The 19,506-nt window shown below is 45.7% G+C and overlaps 1 protein-coding gene across 1 annotated transcript in view; it reads left to right on the top strand.

Moving 5' to 3' along the window:
* The first annotated feature begins 2,760 nt into the window (after positions 1-2,760).
* The window catches only part of LOC132571214 (zinc finger protein 845-like), a 57,890-nt gene continuing 41,144 nt past the window's right edge, over positions 2,761-19,506 (top strand). The window contains exons 1-5 of the mRNA XM_060237934.1: positions 2,761-2,828; positions 4,454-4,536; positions 5,641-5,767; positions 7,308-7,400; positions 9,804-11,090. Coding sequence (XP_060093917.1) covers positions 2,771-2,828; positions 4,454-4,536; positions 5,641-5,767; positions 7,308-7,400; positions 9,804-11,090 — 1,648 coding nt within the window. The 5' untranslated portion in view covers positions 2,761-2,770. The remainder of the gene's footprint in view (positions 2,829-4,453; positions 4,537-5,640; positions 5,768-7,307; positions 7,401-9,803; positions 11,091-19,506) is intronic.

The following is a 19,506-nucleotide window of genomic DNA, read 5'->3' as shown; positions in this document are numbered from 1 at the left end:
TGCTCTGGGGCCATTTTTCTAGAGCTAAGACAAAAATGTGTGAGCCAGAGGCTAAAAACTTGTGAGCTAGCTCACACTAACTCAGCTTAGAAGGAACAGTGCTCAGAACACTGGGTCTGCCCAGCAGGAAAAGGGAAGAGGCTATGGGGCCAGATTGGTGTAGTGGTTAAGTGCGGGGACTTTTACCTGGGAGAACCGGGTTTGATTCCCCACTCCTCCACTTGCAGCTGATGGAATGGCCTTGGGTTAGTCATAGCTCTCACAGAGCTATCCTTGAAAGGGCAGCTGCTGCAAGAGCTCTCTGAGCTCCACCTACCTCAAAGGGTGCCTGTTGTGGGGGAGGAAGGTAAAGGAGATTGTGAGCCACTCTGAGATTCAGAGTGAAGGGCAGGGTATAAATCCAATGTCTTCTTCTTTGTGGGGAGAGGAATACAAGGGAAAATAAGATGCCATCCACAACTCTGATTGGCAGCAGTTCTTCAGGGTCTATGGGGGCAGGACTTCCCCTGTCCAGAATGCTTAAGAAAGACTCCTTTTAGAACTTGAGACTGAACCTGGGATGTATGTTCTGCATGGAAAATATGTGCTCTACCACTAAGCTAATGTACCTCTGTAGATGTGAGGCACAGGAAGTCAGATATGGAGTCTCTGCAGTAGGTGGTGCTCAGTTCTGCAAAGAAGTTAGCCCTCTTTGGGCAGGCAGTTTGCAAACTATGTGGAAGGGAATTCTGGAGTTCCTCCAAAGCGGATAGAGGCTGTCGCAGTGCAGAGGCCAGTAGCATCAGACAAGCTCTCCTGCTTTGGTGTTTGCCCAGCAGAACTGAACTTTCCCTGCGAGGTACAGCCACAGATGTATTCTCAGGAGCATGCTCAGTGTTGTACCCTGGGATATTTCCCACAATCCTCTGCGAGGCAAGAGGTATCGCTTAGTAGAGGTTTTTTGAAATGAAGGTTTGGGAGCTGGTGAACTCAGCAGGGAAAACATCCCACTGTTTGTGGGTCTGCTTCGGGCATGGAGGCTTTGAAGAGGGCACAACCCCTACCTGCCCTGGGCTCCATCATTAATATTCCGCTAGCAGAGATGACCATCCTCTGAAGGGGAGGGGGTTGTCACCTGCGTGGTGGGTGAAAGCATATTATGGGCCCAGAGAACAAAGAATTGACAACTTTGGATTGGGAAATTCCTGAAGATTTGGAAGCGGAGATTGTGAATGGACCTCAGCAGGGTACAAGATCAGAGTCCACCCTCCAAAGCAGCCATTTTCTCAGTCCTGACCCAGATAGTTCAGGCAAGTCCGATGTCATCAGATCTCAGAAACTAAGCAGGGTCAATTCTAGCAAGTATTTGGATGGGAAACCACCTTGGAATACCAGAGCCAGGAGAACGGGGCAGACCTGGATTCTGGAGTGAGCCAATAGGAGTAACTGTTGCCTGCTGGGTGGGGGTGGGGAGGGCATGGTTATCCATGGCTAGAGTGTATATAATCAGTGAAGTTCCTGTACTGTGTATGACTGTTTCTTCTTGCAATAAAGTGTTCTTGGTTGATTCAGAGCTGACTGAACTCGCTTCACCATAGCACCCACCTTCAGAGTCCTGCCCTGGTCCTCATCAGTTGTATTGTGCCAGTATCTTCTTTGAAGTGAAAGTGATTGCCAACTGTGTCCATGGAAGCACATGAAGTGCCTGTTCAGACACACAGTTTAATCAGTTGTCGCTGCTGTTTCCTACTGGATTAAAAGTGGCTGATCAGACAGCAACATCTGCCTCTCGGTAGTCAATCGTTGTCGCCCCCCTCCAGTCCTTCTCCAGACTGCATTATTTTGTTACCTGCTCCTTTGTGGTGTTTTTTGAGTTGTCCGGTTTCACCTCGTAGTTTTCTCCGTCTGGATAGTTCTGCTGCGATATTAACCAACTTCCAGATGTCTGAAGGCTGTCCCAGAGCAAAAGGAGCCTCAGACATCCGGTTTACGGCCACCATTTTTTTTTTACTACTTAGCGATATGCGCATAACCGCATAACCACATGTTTTCTGACCTATGCACATGTGCTCACAATAGTGGGGAAACAAAAAAAAAAGAACTGCATGGTGCCATCGTGTGGACGGCAGAAGACGGTTTCACCACAGAGTGATTCGAACTGTAGTAAGGCAGTCTGAACAGTAATATCCGGAACAAAGATATTTGGAACAGAACCAGGTCAATTTAACACAGACTAAACACACTGTGTGAACAGGGTTCTGAGGTTTGGCGGTGAGGATGTTGCCAGGAATGGCCAATTAGAGATAAGAGTGGTAAAATCTGTGAATAGCAGCAAATATATCTAAAATTGGATTAAGGAGAGATTCAGGTGGGTAGTTGTTTTGGTCTGAAGGAGCCCAGTGGCACCTTGAAGACCAGCAAAATTTAATCCCGGCCCTGGGTATAAACTTTTGTATGCATGCACACGAAATCTTATACTCAGAATTAAACTTTGTTGGTTTAGAGGTGGCACTGGATTCAAAAACCGGATTAAGGAGTTGTTGAAGGGGGGTGGGCTGTCTGTGAATAGCAGCGTGTGTCTGGGGAGAATGTCTCATGAGCTAATCTCTGCATTTGCACAGCGGTGGGGCGCACGTGGTTTTAGGTTGCCGCCTTGGCCCTGGGGCCAGAAGGAGGGAGGAGGAGGAAGAGAGGAGCACGCTCCGCAGACGATGCAGCCTGTGGGAAAGCGTCTGTTCGGGGATGGTTAAAACAGCCAGAGAGCGGCAAGTCCTAGAAGGCAACGGCAAACATGCAATTCCCTTTCCGCTCACGTGGGTTTGGACTTTGCCCTGTTCGGAGGGAAGCGGGTAAGAACATCTGGAGCGTGATCCTCCCCCCACCCTCAAGTCATGAGGCTCCAAAATGCAATGCTGGGAAGGGGAGGGCAGGTTTGTTCGTCCCATGAAAAGAAAGGGGGAAGGGGCTGTCTTCCACAGCGCTTCCTCCAGTCCCTCTCTTAGTGGAGGACCGAATGGGATTATTCCCCCCCACCAAGCACCAAGAAGATAGAGCATCACTGCCCCAGACAGAGTGTTCCATCTAAACTTTCTGGCTAAGAACCACTGATGGACCTCTGCTCCAGATGTTCATCCAATCCCCTCTTAAAGCCATCAGTGCTTGTAGCTGTTAACCACTTCTTGTGGCAGGGAATTCCATGTGAATTCAGTCCTGGAGGGTTTTCTGAAATGGGCAGTGGGACAAAGCAAAAAAAAAAAAAAAGCATTGCGGCAGTGATCTGCCTCAATCCATATCATATTTTTAAAATTGTATTTATTTATTTGGGTTTTATCCCACCCTCCCCGCCGATGCAGGCTCAGGGCGGCTTACATAGTCATAGAGGAACTTATTCAAAGGGGAGGGAGACGTCTTTAAAAATGCAAGAATGAAAAAAAGAATAGAATTAGTAGCAATGCCAGAAACCGATTCTGCCGATGAGATTTACTAACGAGAATGGTCAGCAGAATGAGATCATGGTTGGGGGCGTTTATATAGATCTGTGCCAGCACCTCTTGCTGTAATCTTTAAATATGTGTGACTGTAAGCGGAAGGGTGATCCAGGAAGGTTTTTTCCTCTACTTGCTGTGTTTTGCACCCGGCATTATGTTTGCTGCAATTTCATGGGAACCCAGGGGTGGGGGAGGCATAAATGTGGGTTCTCAAGTGCAAAGCTAAATATTCTAGGAATCCAGATGTGTTTTTAAAATCCTAGAGATCACTGGAAGTGTGTGAGCAACTTCTGTGAGAAGCTCAGACTTTGCACTTGGTTGCTTCAGAATGGTTCCAGCACCTTGAACAACTCATCCCCCTTTCTCTATGCCCAGTGAAGCCAGAAATATGCCATTTCAAAAAATATAAAAAACACAGGGCTTCTTTTGAGCAGGAACACAGTTCCTGTTGGCTTGGCATCAGGGGGTGTGGCCTAATATGCAATTGAGCTCCTGGACATTTTCTCAAAAAAGTCCTGTGTGAAACAATGGCGGCCAGGGGTGTGGCCTAATATGTAAATGAGTTCCTGCCCGGGGGGGCAGTTTCCTGCAAAGAAAGCCTTGAAAAAATGAATAATGTAACATAAATTAAACCATGTGCACTTAACAGTGTGGTGCAGCAGTTAAGAGTGGCAGAAGGTTTTAATCCTTCTCTTCCATTTTATCCTCACAACAATCTTACAAGTTAGGTTAAGCAGTGTATGTGACTGGCCCAGATTGCTTAGCAAGCTTCCATGCTAAAGTGGAGATCTGAACCTGGCTCTTTCAGACTGTAGTCTTACAACTGTAACCACTACTACACGCTGGCTTTGCACCAGTATTGCACCATATATATCCCTAACTGCATTCTGAAAAGGCAGAGTGCAAACTCAGGTTTATGACAAGACTGAGATCTTAATGTGAGATGACAACAGACATTCACTGGACCATCTTTGCTTCCTTTGCAGGCAGTGGCCTGATGTCAGAGAGGCAGCTGAGATTACCTCTTCTTTGCCCAGGAGCAAAAACAGCTGCTATGCAGCCAGCTCAGGTAGGGGGGAAAGATCTGGGGGAAGGGGAAATGTGCCAGAGGCACTTTGATGGGGCTCTGTGGGGAGGAAACCCTTTTTTGTTTGCTTCTGTTGTTCACACAGCTGCTCTGGAAGAATGGAGGCTCCCCCAAGGTTCTCTGCAGAACCTTTACCCCAGGGTCCCCTACATGACATCAATGGGCACTACTACCTTTCCTGGCCCCCACCAAATGTTTTTATAAAGCAGACAGGGCTGATACCCAACAGAGCTTGTGATGTTGGAGATCGGGTTGCCTGAGCAGATTTTTAAAAGTGCTTTGAGTGGCGGCAGCAGACTGCACAGCACAAGAATGTTTACTGTATGATTGAAAGTAAGGCCTGTGGATACAAGGAAATACTTTTAATTAATGTGTTCATTTTAAAAGCCATCCCATTGAACAGAGGTTCTGTCTGAAACGCTGAGGAGTACCTTTGCGGCAGGTATTTTGTCATGGTTCTCAGAATTCAAGAAGGCGCTCACAAGCTCAAAAGGGTTGGGGACTGTCTTCCCTCTAAGCCAGGGGTAGCCAAACTTGTTTAACATAAGAGTCATATAGAATAGATGTCAGATGTTGAAGGGAAGGGAAGGGAAGAAGGAAGGAAAATAGATGGGGAGAGGGAGCAGGGAGATAGAGGTAGAAAGAAAGCAACTTTAACATTAAATGCATTCTCCAAGGCACTGGCTAGCTTGGCTTGGAGGAATTATTCAAAGAGAGAAATACCTTCTCCAAGCTGGCCAGTGGGGTGGTGGGGGCTTTGAGAGCCACACGATATGTGTGAAAGAGCCACATCTGGCTCCAGAGCCACAGTTTGGCCACCCCTTCTCTAAGCTGTGTGCGTGAGCGGCTTCTCATTAACACAGGAAGCCCCACTCAGCAGCAGTCTGAAGCCACGCAGGGTCTTGCACTGCCCGTTGCCCATAATTAAGATTACAGGAGTTATGTTCTGCTCAGGGAACATTGTTCGGGGATCTTCGTCTGACACCCTGCACAAAAAGAATAGCACACTGGAAACGGAAGAGGAGGTTCTGAACACCCCCTGCAGATGATGATTAATAAGGAAGTAAGCCTCTTTTTTGATTCCAGGAAATGGTGATGTTTGAGGAGGTGGTTGTTCGTTTCACCTCAGAGGAATGGGCTTTGCTGGATCGAGACCAAAGAGATCTCTATTGGGAGGTCATGCTGGAGAATTATGCGGTGGTGGCTTCTTTGGGTAAGGGCCCCTTTTTCCTTTCGCTGCTTGTTGTTCAGGGTACAACGAAGACTGATTGTCAGCAAGGGTGTCAATAGGGAAGTAACCTGTACACATCTGTGAGAATTTCTTCTTTTTGGGCAGGATATTATGGTCCATTCACACTTGGACAACAGAATAAGGCGAGAAGGTGAAAAAGAGGAGGAGGAGACCGTAGATTTATACCCCGCCGTTCTCTCTCTCAGAGCGGCTTGCAATCTCTTTTATCTTCTTCCTCCACAACAGAAACCCTGTGAGATGGGTGGATCTGAGAGAGCTCTGACAGAAGCTGCCCTTTCAAGGACAACCTCTGTGATAGCATGGCTGACCCAAGGCCATTCCAGCAGCTGCAAGTGGAGGAGTGGGGAATCAAACCTGGTTCTCCCAGTTAAGAGTCCGTGCACTTAACCACTACACCAAACTGGGGTGTTAGGGTACTTCTGAGCGTTAGCAGCACTTCATACTTGTTACAACAACACAGTAAAATAGGCCACCTCGACTATCTCTGTCCTGTAGAAAGGGAGCTCAGCTGACAAAACACTGGCTTGACTAAGTCCACTGATTGAGTACGCAGAAGCCAAATAATGTCTGCTGAATTCTGGAATATCCGCAGTGATTGGCAGCTGCTCTCCAAGAGTTTCAGGCTGAGGCCTTTCTTAGCCCTCTCTTCCAAAATCCTTGGAACTGGAGTTGCCAGAGGTTGAATCCAGGGCTCATTTTTTGTGTTGGGTATGGCCACTTTTTCCAGTAGAAGAAGAAGATATTGGATTTATATCCCACCCTTCACTCCAAAGAGTCTCAGAGCGGCTCACAATCTCCTTTACCTTCCTCCCCCACAACAGTCACCCTGTGAGGTGGGTGGGGCTGGAGAGGGCTCTCACAGCAGCTGCCCTTTCAAGGACAACCTCTGCCAGAGCTATGGCTGACCCAAGGCCATTCCAGCAGCTGCAAGTGGAGGAGTGGGGAATCAAACCTGGTTCTCCCAGATAAGAGTCCGCACACTTAACCACTACACCAAACCGGCTCTCCGGTGCTTCTGGTGCTGGTGCTTCTTCCCACCATTTCAGTTCCAGTTGGGCCTGCAGATGGCTTTTTTCCTGCAATTAATTGAGGAAGACCAGGGGTGAAATTCTAGCAGGAGCTCCTTTGCATATTAGGCCGCACCCCCTTGAGGTAGCCAGTCCTGCAAGAGCTAACAGAAAAGAGCCTTGTAAGCTCTTGGAGGATTGGCTACATCAGGGGTGTGTGGCCTAATATGCAGAGGAGCTCCTACTAGAATTCCACCCCTGAGGTTTGGAAATTCCAAAATAATTCTGGCCATCAGACTTCCGCAAAATATGTGATGGATGGGGAAGGGCCAGGGCATAGTGGGAGAGCACGTGGTTTGCATGAACAAAGCCCAAGATCAAGTTCTCAGCATCTCTGACTGAGAAAGTGTCTCATGTGTAGCAAGGTTTGGAAAGGCCCATGGTCTGGACTCCATATAAAGCAGCTTCCTGTCATCAACTGTTTTTGTTTCTAGGGGGACATCTGAGTTCCAACCCTGACTTCCCATTCTGGCTGCAAAGAAAAGTCCTCTTTGACCAAGACTCCACAGAAGAGGACAGATCAGCAGGTAGATTCTTTGATGTAGGGGCCACTGTTCCTACCTGGAAACTGCCGCTCAGGTGCAAAATTAGAGGATCATCCCAGGCCCCTCCCCCCCATTTCTCCCTGATCTCACCCCAAAGAGGTTAAATCCTAGCAGGTTTCAAGTTCTTTTGGCTTCAGTCTCTTCTGCCTCCAGGTGGTTGTATTCCAGGATTTCCCTTTTCCCAGAAGAAAATGAATGGGAGCAGAAAAGTGAAATGCAGTCCTTTTTGTACTGGTTGGAAAGGCAGGCTTTCCATTTCAAAGCTGCCAAACAGGATGGCTCGCCTTCCCCATAGTTCTTTTGAGGCCACCCTTCCCAATGTTCAAGATTTTCTCTCTGTGTCCCAAAGATTAGAGGAATGGCCATTCCAATTAGGGTTGCCAATCTCCAGGTGGGGGCAGGGGATCCCCTGGTTTGGAGGCCCTCCCCTCGCTTCAGGGTTATCAGAAAGCAGGGTGGGGGGAGAGGGAAATGTCTGCTGGGAACTCTATTATTCCCTATGGAAACTTATTTCCCTAGGAAATAATGGAGAATTGATCCGTGGGTATCTGGAGCTCTGGGGAGGCTGTTTTTTTTTAAGGTAGAGGCACTAACGTTTCCCTTTAGCATCCAGTGCCTCTCCCCAAAATACCCCCCAAGTTTCAAAAAGATTGGATTAGGGTGTCCAATGCTATCAGCCCCAAATTACGGTGCCTCTATCCTTCATTATTTCCTATGGAAGGAAGGCATTTGAAAAGATGTGCGGTCCCTTTAAATGTGATGGCCTTTGGAGTTCAATCGTGCTTGTCACACCCTTGCTCCTGGCTCCACCTCCAAAGTCTCCTGGCTCCACCCCCAAAGTGCCCAGATATTTCTTGAATTGGATTTGGCAACCCTAATCCCAATAAGTGATCCTTTTGTTGTGTAATGATCTTTTCGAATTCAGTTAATTCCCTTAGAACGCCTCTTTTTGCATAGACATCCTTTTTGAGTCTTGAAATTAACTGTAAGTAGAGTAGCCACTGCTGTTCCCCCTCCCTTTATCTTTTGCCAAGACTTTACTTGTAGGTTTAACCTATGTTGTAAAGTCATTCTTTTCCTCTCATATTTGTCATAATATGCATCTATGGGTGACATTAAAGGGAATATTGGAGCAATAATTCTTCTTTGTGTAGTCCCCCTAATTCTAAATAATTCATGTCTAATTACACGGCTTCTCTGCTGCATTATATTTTTGGATCATTTTTTTATAGTCCAAAGATAACTGTGCAATACCTTGTTAAAGTCTGCTGTTTCTAATTTATTAGTATTTTATCCAGACTAGACCAGCTGCTTGATAATATAATTTAATACTGTGGTGCAGAAGGAAGCAAGACAGAGGGAGAAGGAACAGGCAACAGCCAGTTGCTCAAGGGCCTGATGGGAGCCCACTGGGGGCCTGATTGGGCCTCCAGGCCGCATGTTTGACACCCCTGCTCTAATACTTCCCTGTTCCTGTTTTGTTAAAAAAAATTTAAGATGTGGATTTTTTTGTCTGTGTCACAAGATTTTGCAGGATGGTAGTGGGTAACATAGCATTCAGGAGGAATAGAAGAAGAAGAAGAAGATATTGGATTTATATCCCACCCTCCACTCCGAAGAGTCTCAGAGCGGCTCACAATCTCCTTTCCCTTCCTCCCCCACAACAGACACCCTGTGAGGTGGGTGGGGCTGGAGAGGGCTCTCACAGCAGCTGCCCTTTCAAGGACAACCTCTGCCAGAGCTATGGCTGACCCAAGGCCATTCCAGCAGGTGCAAATGGAGGAGTGGGGAATCAAACCTGGTTCTCCCAGATAAGAGTCCGCACACTTAACCACTACACCAAACTGGCTCGCGATACTAACTAATAGTTAGTATCGAATAACATAATTCTGTGCCAGAGTCAGGTCCCGTTGATGCCCAAGGCAGAGCAGGGGCCAAATCACCCCAGTTCGTCTATCCCAGATAGTTAAATGGAACCTGTCAAATGGGAGCCTCTTCCCCGAAGAGACCCAATGGCTCTGGAATTACCATTTTGAAACCGCAGTATCCTTGTGTTTGGTGCACAAAGAAGTACACACCCCTAAATGCAAAGCATGGCAAATGCACAGCCTACAAATGCCACTCTGGAGGAAGCGGTCTGCTTGAATTCTACAAAGTGCAAGAAGTTTGCTTCCAGAGCATTTTTGGGTGGTGGCCAGAGGTTCCCAGGGAAGGGAGAAATGTGTGCTCCTGCCTCTGTCTTGCATTTTTATTGTGCATTATGAGACTCAAAAACAGTGTTTTTTTTAAAAAAGTCATACCCTTTTCAACAATGTATTGTTTATTCCCTGATCCGGAGTTGAATTTGTTCTTTCTGCTCTTATTGAGTTTTTCTTGTTCCTGCAGGTGATGTTTGTGAGTACAAGAATGAGGGGGAGCCATTGAGATGGTCTTTGGGAAGAACCAACCTGAGGAATCAAGATGGAACAAATAACCAGGACAGAAAAAGACCACGGAAGCAGAAGGATCCATCACAAAGCCATCAAGAGGGTGAAAAGATTCAATGGGATACTTGTAATGGAAAGAAGAATAAATGTGGGGAAAGTTTTGCTCTTAATGGACATCAAGGAATCCAGAGAAAAGAGCATAATTATAAATGTTTGGAGTGTGGCAAGTGCTTCTTTAGGAAATCATGCCTTGGTCGACATCAAAGAATACACACAGGGGAGAAACCACACTACTGCTCAGACTGTGGCAACAGCTTTGCTCATAAGTCAGGCCTCATTCAGCATCTAAGAATTCACACTGGAGAGAAACCATTCAAATGTTTGGAGTGTGGGAAATGCTTCTTTCGGCGATCATGCCTTGGTCGACATCAAAGAATACACACAGGGGAGAAACCGCACTGCTGCTCAGACTGTGGCAACAGCTTTGCTCATAAGTCCGGCCTCATTCAACATTTAAAAATTCACACAGGAAAGAAACCGTATGAGTGCATAGACTGTGGGAAGAGCTTTAGTCAGATTGCGTATCTTAATCGGCATCAAAGAATCCACACAGGAGAAAAACCATATGAGTGTGTAGAGTGTGGGAAGAACTTCAGTCAGAGTTCATATCTTAGTCAACATCAACGAATTCACACAGGGGAGAAGCCATATAGCTGCTCAGATTGCAGCAAGAGCTTTTCTGATAAATCAAGCCTGGTTCAACACATAAGAATTCACACAGGAGAGAAGCCATTCCAGTGCATGGAATGTGGGAAAAATTTCGGGCGGAGAACTTACCTTAATTATCATCAAAGGATCCATACAGGTGAGAAGCCACATAGCTGCTCAGACTGCAGTAAGACCTTCTCTGATAAATCGAGTCTTGTTCAGCATCTAAGAAGAAGTCACACTGGAGAGAAACCATTCAAATGTTTGGAGTGTGAAAAGAGCTTCTTTGATAAATCAAGTCTTCTTGGTCATCAAAGAATTCACACTGGGGAGAAACCATTTAAATGCTTGGAGTGTGGAATGAGCTTCCGTAAGAGCATGCACCTTAGTCAACATCAAAGAATCCACACAGGAGAGAAACCTCATGGCTGCTCACAGTGTGACAAGAGCTTTTCTCATAAATCGAGCCTTATTCAACATCTACGAATTCACACAGGGCAGAAGCCCTACAAATGTCTTGAGTGTGGAAGAAGCTTCAGTCAGAGGACAGGCCTCAATCAACATAGAACGATCCACACAGGAGAGAAACCATACACCTGCTCCAACTGCAGTAAGAGCTTCTCCCACAAATCAAGCCTCATTGAGCATTTAAGAATCCATACAGGGGAGAAACCATTTAAATGTTTTGGGTGTGGTAAGAGCTTTAGACTAAAAAGGCAGCTTTCTCAGCATCAAAGAATCTCTCCTTCGGATGCCAAGTCTTATTAGGCATCAAAAATCTATCCAGGACAGAAACCATATTAATGTTTGTACTGTGGAAATAGGTTCATTCGAAACACACTGCTTAGTCAACATTGAAGTAGCCATTCAAGAGAGGGACTGTGAACATACTAACATTAAGAGGGGAAGAATCTTTTCTATTCAAGCTTACTTCACAACATAACCTCCAGTGGATATTTCAGCTATTGGGAAACTTTGTTAGCAATCACTGCTCCTCATTTCTGAAACGGGTTCTCAGAACAGAATCGAAAACCGTATTAAAACTGTGTGAGAGAATCTTCAGTTGTAACTGCTACATATTTTTCAATCCATTCAACCCTGTGTTACCAGACAAAACCAGTGGCTAACATCTTGCTCCATGGACCATTGTTGCAAGTTTGTGAAGAGCAGGGCCTGTTTTGTGGCTGTGCCACAGTTTTGGAACACCTTCCTCAGTGACATCTATATAACTTCAGATGGAAAATCTAAATATTATGGGCTTCTCTGTGGCATCTAACACATAGAGGGACCTCTGGACCTGATTGGTCATGACTGTGGAGTCTGCTGGGGACGGTGGCTATTGGCTATTTTATATTGCAATTTTAATCTTGTTTTAATTGTTTAATCTTTGGATGGAACCTGCCCTAAGCCTGCTTGGCAGGATGGGTGGGCTGTACATTGAACAAAATCAATAAGTAAATAGAAACAGGAGACTGGACTAAATGAGCCATTGGTCTGATCGAACATGGCTACCTACCCTTAACGTTCTTAATTTGTTTTATTTTGCCAACTTTTAATGACGGCTCCAGATACTTTGACATTACTGCCAGGCTGTTTTAATAGACTTGAGGGCGGTGTTGATGTTTGTGATTTGGTGAACTTTTGAGGATTTATGATGGATAATTCTAAGAGGGTAGACAGCCTTTCTACAGTGGAAGAGATAGAATCATAGAGTTGGAAGGGACCTCCAGGCCCCTGCACAATGCAGGAAATCCACAAATACCCCTCCCCCTAAATTCACAGGATCCTCGCTGTCAGATGGCCATCTAGCCTCTGTTTAAAAACCTCCAAGGAAGGAGATAGATTTGAGTCCCGTTTCACCAACACGATTTTTGAGGTATAAGCATCTGAGACTCAAACCTCCTTTTGTCTGATGATTGATAATGTGCCCACTACACATTTTGATATAGGTCAAAGAGAACTCATACAAGGGTTAGCCTTCATACCAATGATGTGTTAACAATCCTGCCCATGAAGCAAACCCGTGTGAGTCTTTACAAAAATGTAGAACAAAGCAGGAGTCAAGGAGCATCTTTAAGACCAACAAAGTTTTATTCAGAAGAATAAGAATGCATACGAAAGCTTACATTCTGAATGCAACTTTGTTGGTCTTTAAAGGTGTTACTTGACACATACTTTGTTCTATTGTTTCAGACCAACACGGCTGCCCACTTGGATTTAAAAAAATGTGTTTAGGCTGTGGTCTAGTTCTTGCTCAGGGCAACAGTGAAGCCCAGATGCCAACTGTATGAGCAGCTCTGCAGGTTGCTTGGACATATGAAGCTGCCTTATACTGAATCAGATCCTTAGTCCATCAAAGTCAGTATTGCCTACTCAGACTGGCAGCGGCTCTCCAGGGTCTCAAGCTGAGGTTTTTCACACCTATTTGCCTGGACCCTTTTTTGGAGATGCCAGGGATTGAACCTGGGACCTTCTGCTTCCCAAGCAGATGCTCTACCACTGAGCCACCGTCCCTCCCCACCGTCCTTTTTTCTTGAAGGTGCTGCTGCGATCTCCACTGTGAAAAAGGCAACTGCCAGGTGTGTACCTAAGAGCACCAAAAAGTACCTTGTATGAAGGCACATATTGAGTGGGGGGGGATCTACTTGATTATTGGATGCTGTCAAGCCATCAAATTCTATTAATATAAGGGCTGTGTGTATCTAATGATGCTTCAGGAGCACAGGAAATGTGGCAGGGGGTACAGAATTCATCTTCCTGGGCTTTAATCGTTTAACAAAAGAGAATGTGTTTCTAGTCCTTATTGTTGAAGGTAGGCTTGAAGGATGCCTACTGTTGTACAATGTCTGATGTCAAAGGTGTTTGCTGATTTTTAAAGGCTGGGATTAGGGTCTTCAGAGCCCTGTGGCAAGTCTCCATTGACCAGGAGTGGGTTATAATAATAGGGAAGCAAGTGTAATCAATTTCTCTTCTTACTTGCTTTGAGTGTAGAAGTCCCAGGTGCGCTTAATAGCAGGGCTGGACAAAGGCCTGACTCATCCTGAGACTATAGAGAGTCTCATCTTTAGTAATATTTGTTTTATGCTGTGACACATTAAGGGAATAGTGGTAGCTAACAGTTAAGGGCAGGAATTATTACCAGGGTTAAGTGGTGAATAGTGATGGGCATGAACTGGAAAAATACAGTTTGTGTCAGTTCATGGCCTAACAATGAACTGAACCAGGAGATTCATTCACAATTCAAATCAGTTTGTGGCCCCACAGACTGTAGACCTACAATGAACTTCAGTTCACAAACCACAAGCAGGGCAGAATTCGTCATGAATTTTGCCTTGTGGTTTGGTATATCTATCTTCTCTTATCTCTTTATCTAATAAAATGGGGAGGTGTACTTAAAAAAACATACCAAAGGATACCAAATTATGAACAGTTTAGGATAATAATTTTGAAGTAACATTTATGACTCTTTTTCTTAAAATAAATTCTGTATCTTAGTATTATTTTAAACGTGTTGTGTTTTTTAAGAAAAATAGATGTGTAACATATAAATAATGACTATAACTTCTTCCTGTGTCTGTGGTTATTTCAGGAGGTGCCAGCTTTTTTGTATCAGGTTATGGAGATTTGTCATCAGTTATTAATCTTGACCATAGGATCATAGAGTTGGACAGAACCTCCAGAATCATCTAGTCCAACCCCCTGCTCAATGCAGGAAATGCACTAGTACCTTCCCCTAAGTTCGCAGGATCAGCATTGCTATCAGATGACCATCTAGCCTCTGTTTAAAAGCCTCCAAAGAAGGAGAGCCCACCACCTCCTGAGGAACTGCTTTGTCAGGAAGTTCTTCCTAATGTTTAGTCAAAAACGCTTGATTAAATTTCAACGCATTGGTTCTGGTCTGACCATCTGGGGCAACAGAAAACAACTCCGCAGCATCTTCTATCTGACAGACTTTCAAGTGCTTAAAGATAGTGATCATATTACCTCTCAGTCATCTCCTCTCCAGGCTAAACATATCCATCTCCTTCAATCTTTCCACATAGGACTTGGGTCTCCAGACTCCTCACCATCTTTGTTGTCCTCCTCCAGATGTGTTCCAGCTTGTCTGTATCCTCCTTCAAAACTGAACACAATACTCTAGGTGAGGTCTAACCAGAGCAGAGAAAAACAATACAATCACTTCACATGCTCTGGATACTATACTTCCATTGATGCAGCCCAAAATCGCATTGGCCTTTTTAGCTACTGCATCTCACGGCTAACTCATTCTTAGTGTATGGTCCACTAAGACCCCTAGATCCTTTTCTTTTTTTCCCCTCAGGTTCAAACAAACTTTATTAAGAATATCACCAAAATACAGAGTTAAGTCATACAAAAAATAAAAGGGAACGGAAATACAATGCCACTAACCTTAGCTAAGGTAAAGGTTTTGCACATTAATATCAGGAAGTGTGATAATGATGAAATACAAATTCAGTTAAGGGTGAGTAAGAAAAATTTACAGTGAAAGAGAAAGGAAAGGGAGAAAAGGGGGAGAGCATAAAAGATAAGAGGAGAGGGAAGGAGAGAGGGGGGAAAGCGAAAAAAAGTAAGGGAAAGGAAGAGAGAAAAGAGAAGAGAAAAGATCCTTTTCTCACATACAACTGCCAATACAAGTATCTCCCATCCTATAATTATGCATTTGGTTTTTTTCTAACTAAATGTCGAATATTACAATTTATCCCCAGTAAAATTCATTGTATTTGTTTTAGCCCAGTTTTCCAGACTGTCAAGATTATCCTGCGTCCTCTACTGTATTTGCCGCCTTTCCATAATATGAGTAATATGCTTTCTATTTATGCTGAAATTCTTCGATTGGTCTTATATTTACAAAGTTTGTTCACTTTGCCATTACAGTGTATTCAGCTAAATTGTCATACCTTTGTTTGTTGGACAATCTTCTGTCATCCAAATAAACTGTGTTCTTGCTGCTGTTAAGAAAGGAAAGGTCCCCTGTGCAAGCACCAGTTGTTTCCGACTCTGGGGTGATGTTGCTTTCACAACATTTTCATGGCAGACTTTTTATGGGGTGGTTTGCCATTGCCTTCCCCAGTCATCTACGCTTTCTCCCCCAGCATATATCTAAATAACGATTGTGCTTTTTTTTTTTTTTACATTATCTGGAATCATTTCCAATAACGTTATCTCTGGATTCAATGGGAATTTGATTTTTAAATGTCTGCATGTATTTTAATCCAGTATTTCCTCGGGTTTTTTTGTAAGATCACGACATATGGTAATATTAGCCCTGTTTCCTCCCCTGCCACCAATTTTGTTAGTCTTTAAGATGTTCTTGGACTCTTGCTCTTTTCTCCTGCTTCAGACAGAATAACATTTTATTTATTTATTTATTTATTACTTTAAATTTCTATCTCGCCCTCTCCGCAAGCGGACACAGGGCGGCTAACAACATTCATTTTTACAAATTAAAAACCAATAAAAATAGCTACAGTTTAAAATTATTTAAAAAACCCATTTCATTTCATGGTGCTGTATCACTACAATATAATATAAGCAGTGATCATATGGTATGCTATAATGATGTAGGGTGGCTGCTCTCTCCTGGTTAGATCTCAAAGGCCTGTCGAAAGAATTCGGTCTTACAGGCCCTGCAGAAAGTAGAGAGATCCCGCAGGGGCCTTTTGGTCTCCAGGAGAGCATTCCACAGTTCTGGTGCTGCCACCGAGAAGGCCCTAGCTCACGTCAGCCACAACCTAGCCTCCTTTGGTCCAGGGATGGACAATAGATTTTTTTGTCCCTGAACGCAGTGCTCTCCGGGGAACATGTGGAGAAAGGCGGTCCCACAGATAGACAGGCCCCTGACCATAGAGGGCTTTAAAGGTCAATACCAACACCTTGAAACGGATTCGGAACACAATAGTAGCCAGTGCAGCTCTCTCAGCACTGGCCGAATGTGCTCCCACCGGGGGAGTCCCATTAACAGCCGTGCTGCAGCGTTCTGCACTAGCTGTAGTTTCCGAGTCAGCGCCAAGGGTAGCCCCATGTAGAGAGCATTACAGTGATCTATTCTTGAGGTGACCGTAGCATGGATCACCATTGCTAAGTTGTTGTGCTCCAGGAAAAGGGCCAACTGCTGCACCTGCCGAAGATGAAAAAAGGCAAATCTAGTAGTGGCTGCTACTTGGGCCTCCGTTGTAAGAGAGGACTCAAGGAGCACACCCAAGCTCTTGACCTTAGGAGCCAGTATTAGTGACAGCCCATCAAGAGCCGGCAGAGGGATCTCCCCCCCGGACCACCCCGGCTCAGGTAGAGAACCTCCGTCTTTGTCAGATTCAGCTTCAACCGACTCAGCCTGAGCCAAGATGCTACGGCTTGAAGAGCCTAAGCCAAGATGCTACGGCTTGGCAACTCATCTTGATATAGGAAAGATAATGGGCAATAAGGAGGATGTTGGCAGTAAGGGGCAATTAGAGCTAAAATTGGATTAAGGTAATTGATAAGTGGATTAAGGTAATTGTCACTGTGAATAGTGACAAATATAGCAAAAATTGGTCTGAAGCAGGGGTGGCCAAACAGGCTCGAGAGCCACATGTGGCTCTTTCACACATATTGTATGGCTCTCAAAGTCCCCACTGTCCTGTTGGCATGCTTGGAGAAGGCATTTCTTTCTTTAAATCACTTATCCAAGCCAAACCAGCTGGTGGCTTGGAACCGTGGTCCCCAACCATTTTGGCACCAGGGACCAGTTTTGTGGAAGACAATTTCCCCATGGATGGGGGAGGAGGGGCATGATGGTTTCGGGATGATACAATTGTGCATTCTATTAGTTTGGTGTAGTGGTTAAGCAAGTGGACTCTTATCTGGGAGAACCGGGTTTGATTCCCCACTCCTCCACTTGCAGCTGCTGGAATGGCCTTGGGTTAGTCATAGCTCTTGTAGAGCTGCCTTTGAAAGGGCAGCTTCTGTGAGAGCTCTCTCAGCAACACCTACCTCACAGGGTGTCTGTTGGGGCGGGGAGGAGGAAGATAAAGGAGATTGTGAGCCACTCGGAGATTCGGAGTGGAGGGTGGGATATAAATCCGACGTCATTGTCTTCTTCTTAATGAAATAATTATACAACTCATGGCCTGGTGGCTAACAGGCCATGGACTGGCACCAGTCCATTGCCCAGGGGTTGGGGACCCCTGGCTTGGAGAATGCATTTAAAGTTGCTTTCTTTCCCTCCTTCCTTCCCTCCCATCTCTCTCTCTCCATCTCCTTCCTTCCTCTGACCATGTCTTCGACTCTCAAACATCTGACGTTTATTCTATGCAGCTCTTACATTAAGCAAGTTTGGCCATCCCTGGTCAAAGCAAAGTTTGAGTCCAGTGGCACCTTTAAGACCAACCAGAGTTGGCAGGGCTCCCCTGGCCACGAGCAGGAGACTGAGGGGGCAGGGCTGCCAGATCCAGACTGGGAAACTTCTGAACATTTTAGGATGGAGCCTGGGTGTCCAATGCCATAGACAAACCACATGTTTTCTCTCCAAACCATATGTTTTCTCCAAGGGAACTGATCTGTGCAGTCTGGAGATGACCTATAATTCCAGGGGATCCCCAGGTCCTGCCTGGCGGCTGGCAATCCTACCAACAGAATTTAATCCTGGGTATAAACTTTCATGTGCATACACCGGAAAGCTTATACCCAGAATTAAACTTGTTGGTTTTAGAGATGCCACTAGGCTCAAAAACTAGATTAAGGAGTTGTTGAAGATGGTGTTGAAGAGTTGTTGAAGACGGGAGAGATGGTGGCTCAGTGGTAGAGCATCTGCTTGGTAAGCAGAAGGTCCCAGGTTCAATCCCCAGCGTCTCCACGAAAAAGGGTCCAGGCAAATAAGCATGAAAAACCTCAGCTTGAGATGCTGGAGAGCTGCTGCCAGTCTGAGTAGACAACACTGACTTTGATGGACCAAGGAGGGTCTGATTCAGTAGAAGGCAGCTTCCTATGTTCATATATGTTCAAGACTGGTGGGGGGGGCGCTTTCTGTGAACAGCAGCGTGTGTCTGGGGGTAACATTTCATCAACAGATCCCTGTATTTGCATAGCGGTTGGGGCGGACTTGGTGTTAGGTTGCCGCCTTGGCCCTGGTGCCAGAAGGAGGGAGGAGGAGAGCGGGGCAGGCCTCAGAGAAGATACAGCCTGTGCAAAAGCGCCTCTTCGGAAATAGTTCAAAACAACCACAGAGCGGCGAGTGCTAGAAGGCAGTGGCAAACATGCAATTCGCTTTCCGCTCATGTGGCTTGTGCATTGCCCGGCTCGGAGGGAAGCGGGTGAGTAAGAACAGCTGCAGTCTAAAGGGGTGGGGGTAACGTGATCCCCTCAACACGCACACTCATGAGGCTCCAAAATGCAATGCTGGGAAGGGGAGGGCAGCTCCGTTCGTCCCATGGAAGGAAAGGGGCTCGTCTTCCACTCTCTCTTAGCCGCGGGCCCGATGAGGTTATTCCTCCGTGCATAGGGTTGCCAATCCCCAGGTGGGGGCAGGGGATCCCCCGGTTTGGAGACCCTCCCGGGGCTTCAGGGTCGTCAGAAAGCGGAGGGAGGGGAGGGAAATATCTGCTGGGAACTCTTATTATTCCCTATGGAGATTTATTCCCATAGAAAATCATGGAGAATTGATCCGTGGGTATCTGGGGCTCTGGGTGGGCTGTTTTTGGGGGCAGAGGCACCAAAGTTTCAGTATAGCATCTAGTGCCTCTCCCCAAAATATCCCCCAAGTTTCAAAAAGATTGGACCAGGGGGTCCAATTCTATGAGCCCCCAAAGAAGGTGCCCCTAGCCTTCATTATTTCCTATGGAAGGAAGGCATTGAAAAGGTGTGCCGTCCCTTTAAATGTGATGGCCAGAACTCCCTTTGGAGTTCAATTATGCTTGTCACAGCCTTGATCTTGGCTCCACCCCTAATGCCTCCTGGCT

The sequence above is a fragment of the Heteronotia binoei genome, chromosome 5, assembly GCF_032191835.1.
Source record: "Heteronotia binoei isolate CCM8104 ecotype False Entrance Well chromosome 5, APGP_CSIRO_Hbin_v1, whole genome shotgun sequence".
Classification (NCBI taxonomy): domain Eukaryota; kingdom Metazoa; phylum Chordata; class Lepidosauria; order Squamata; family Gekkonidae; genus Heteronotia; species Heteronotia binoei.
This window is presented reverse-complemented; position numbering and strand designations above follow the sequence as displayed.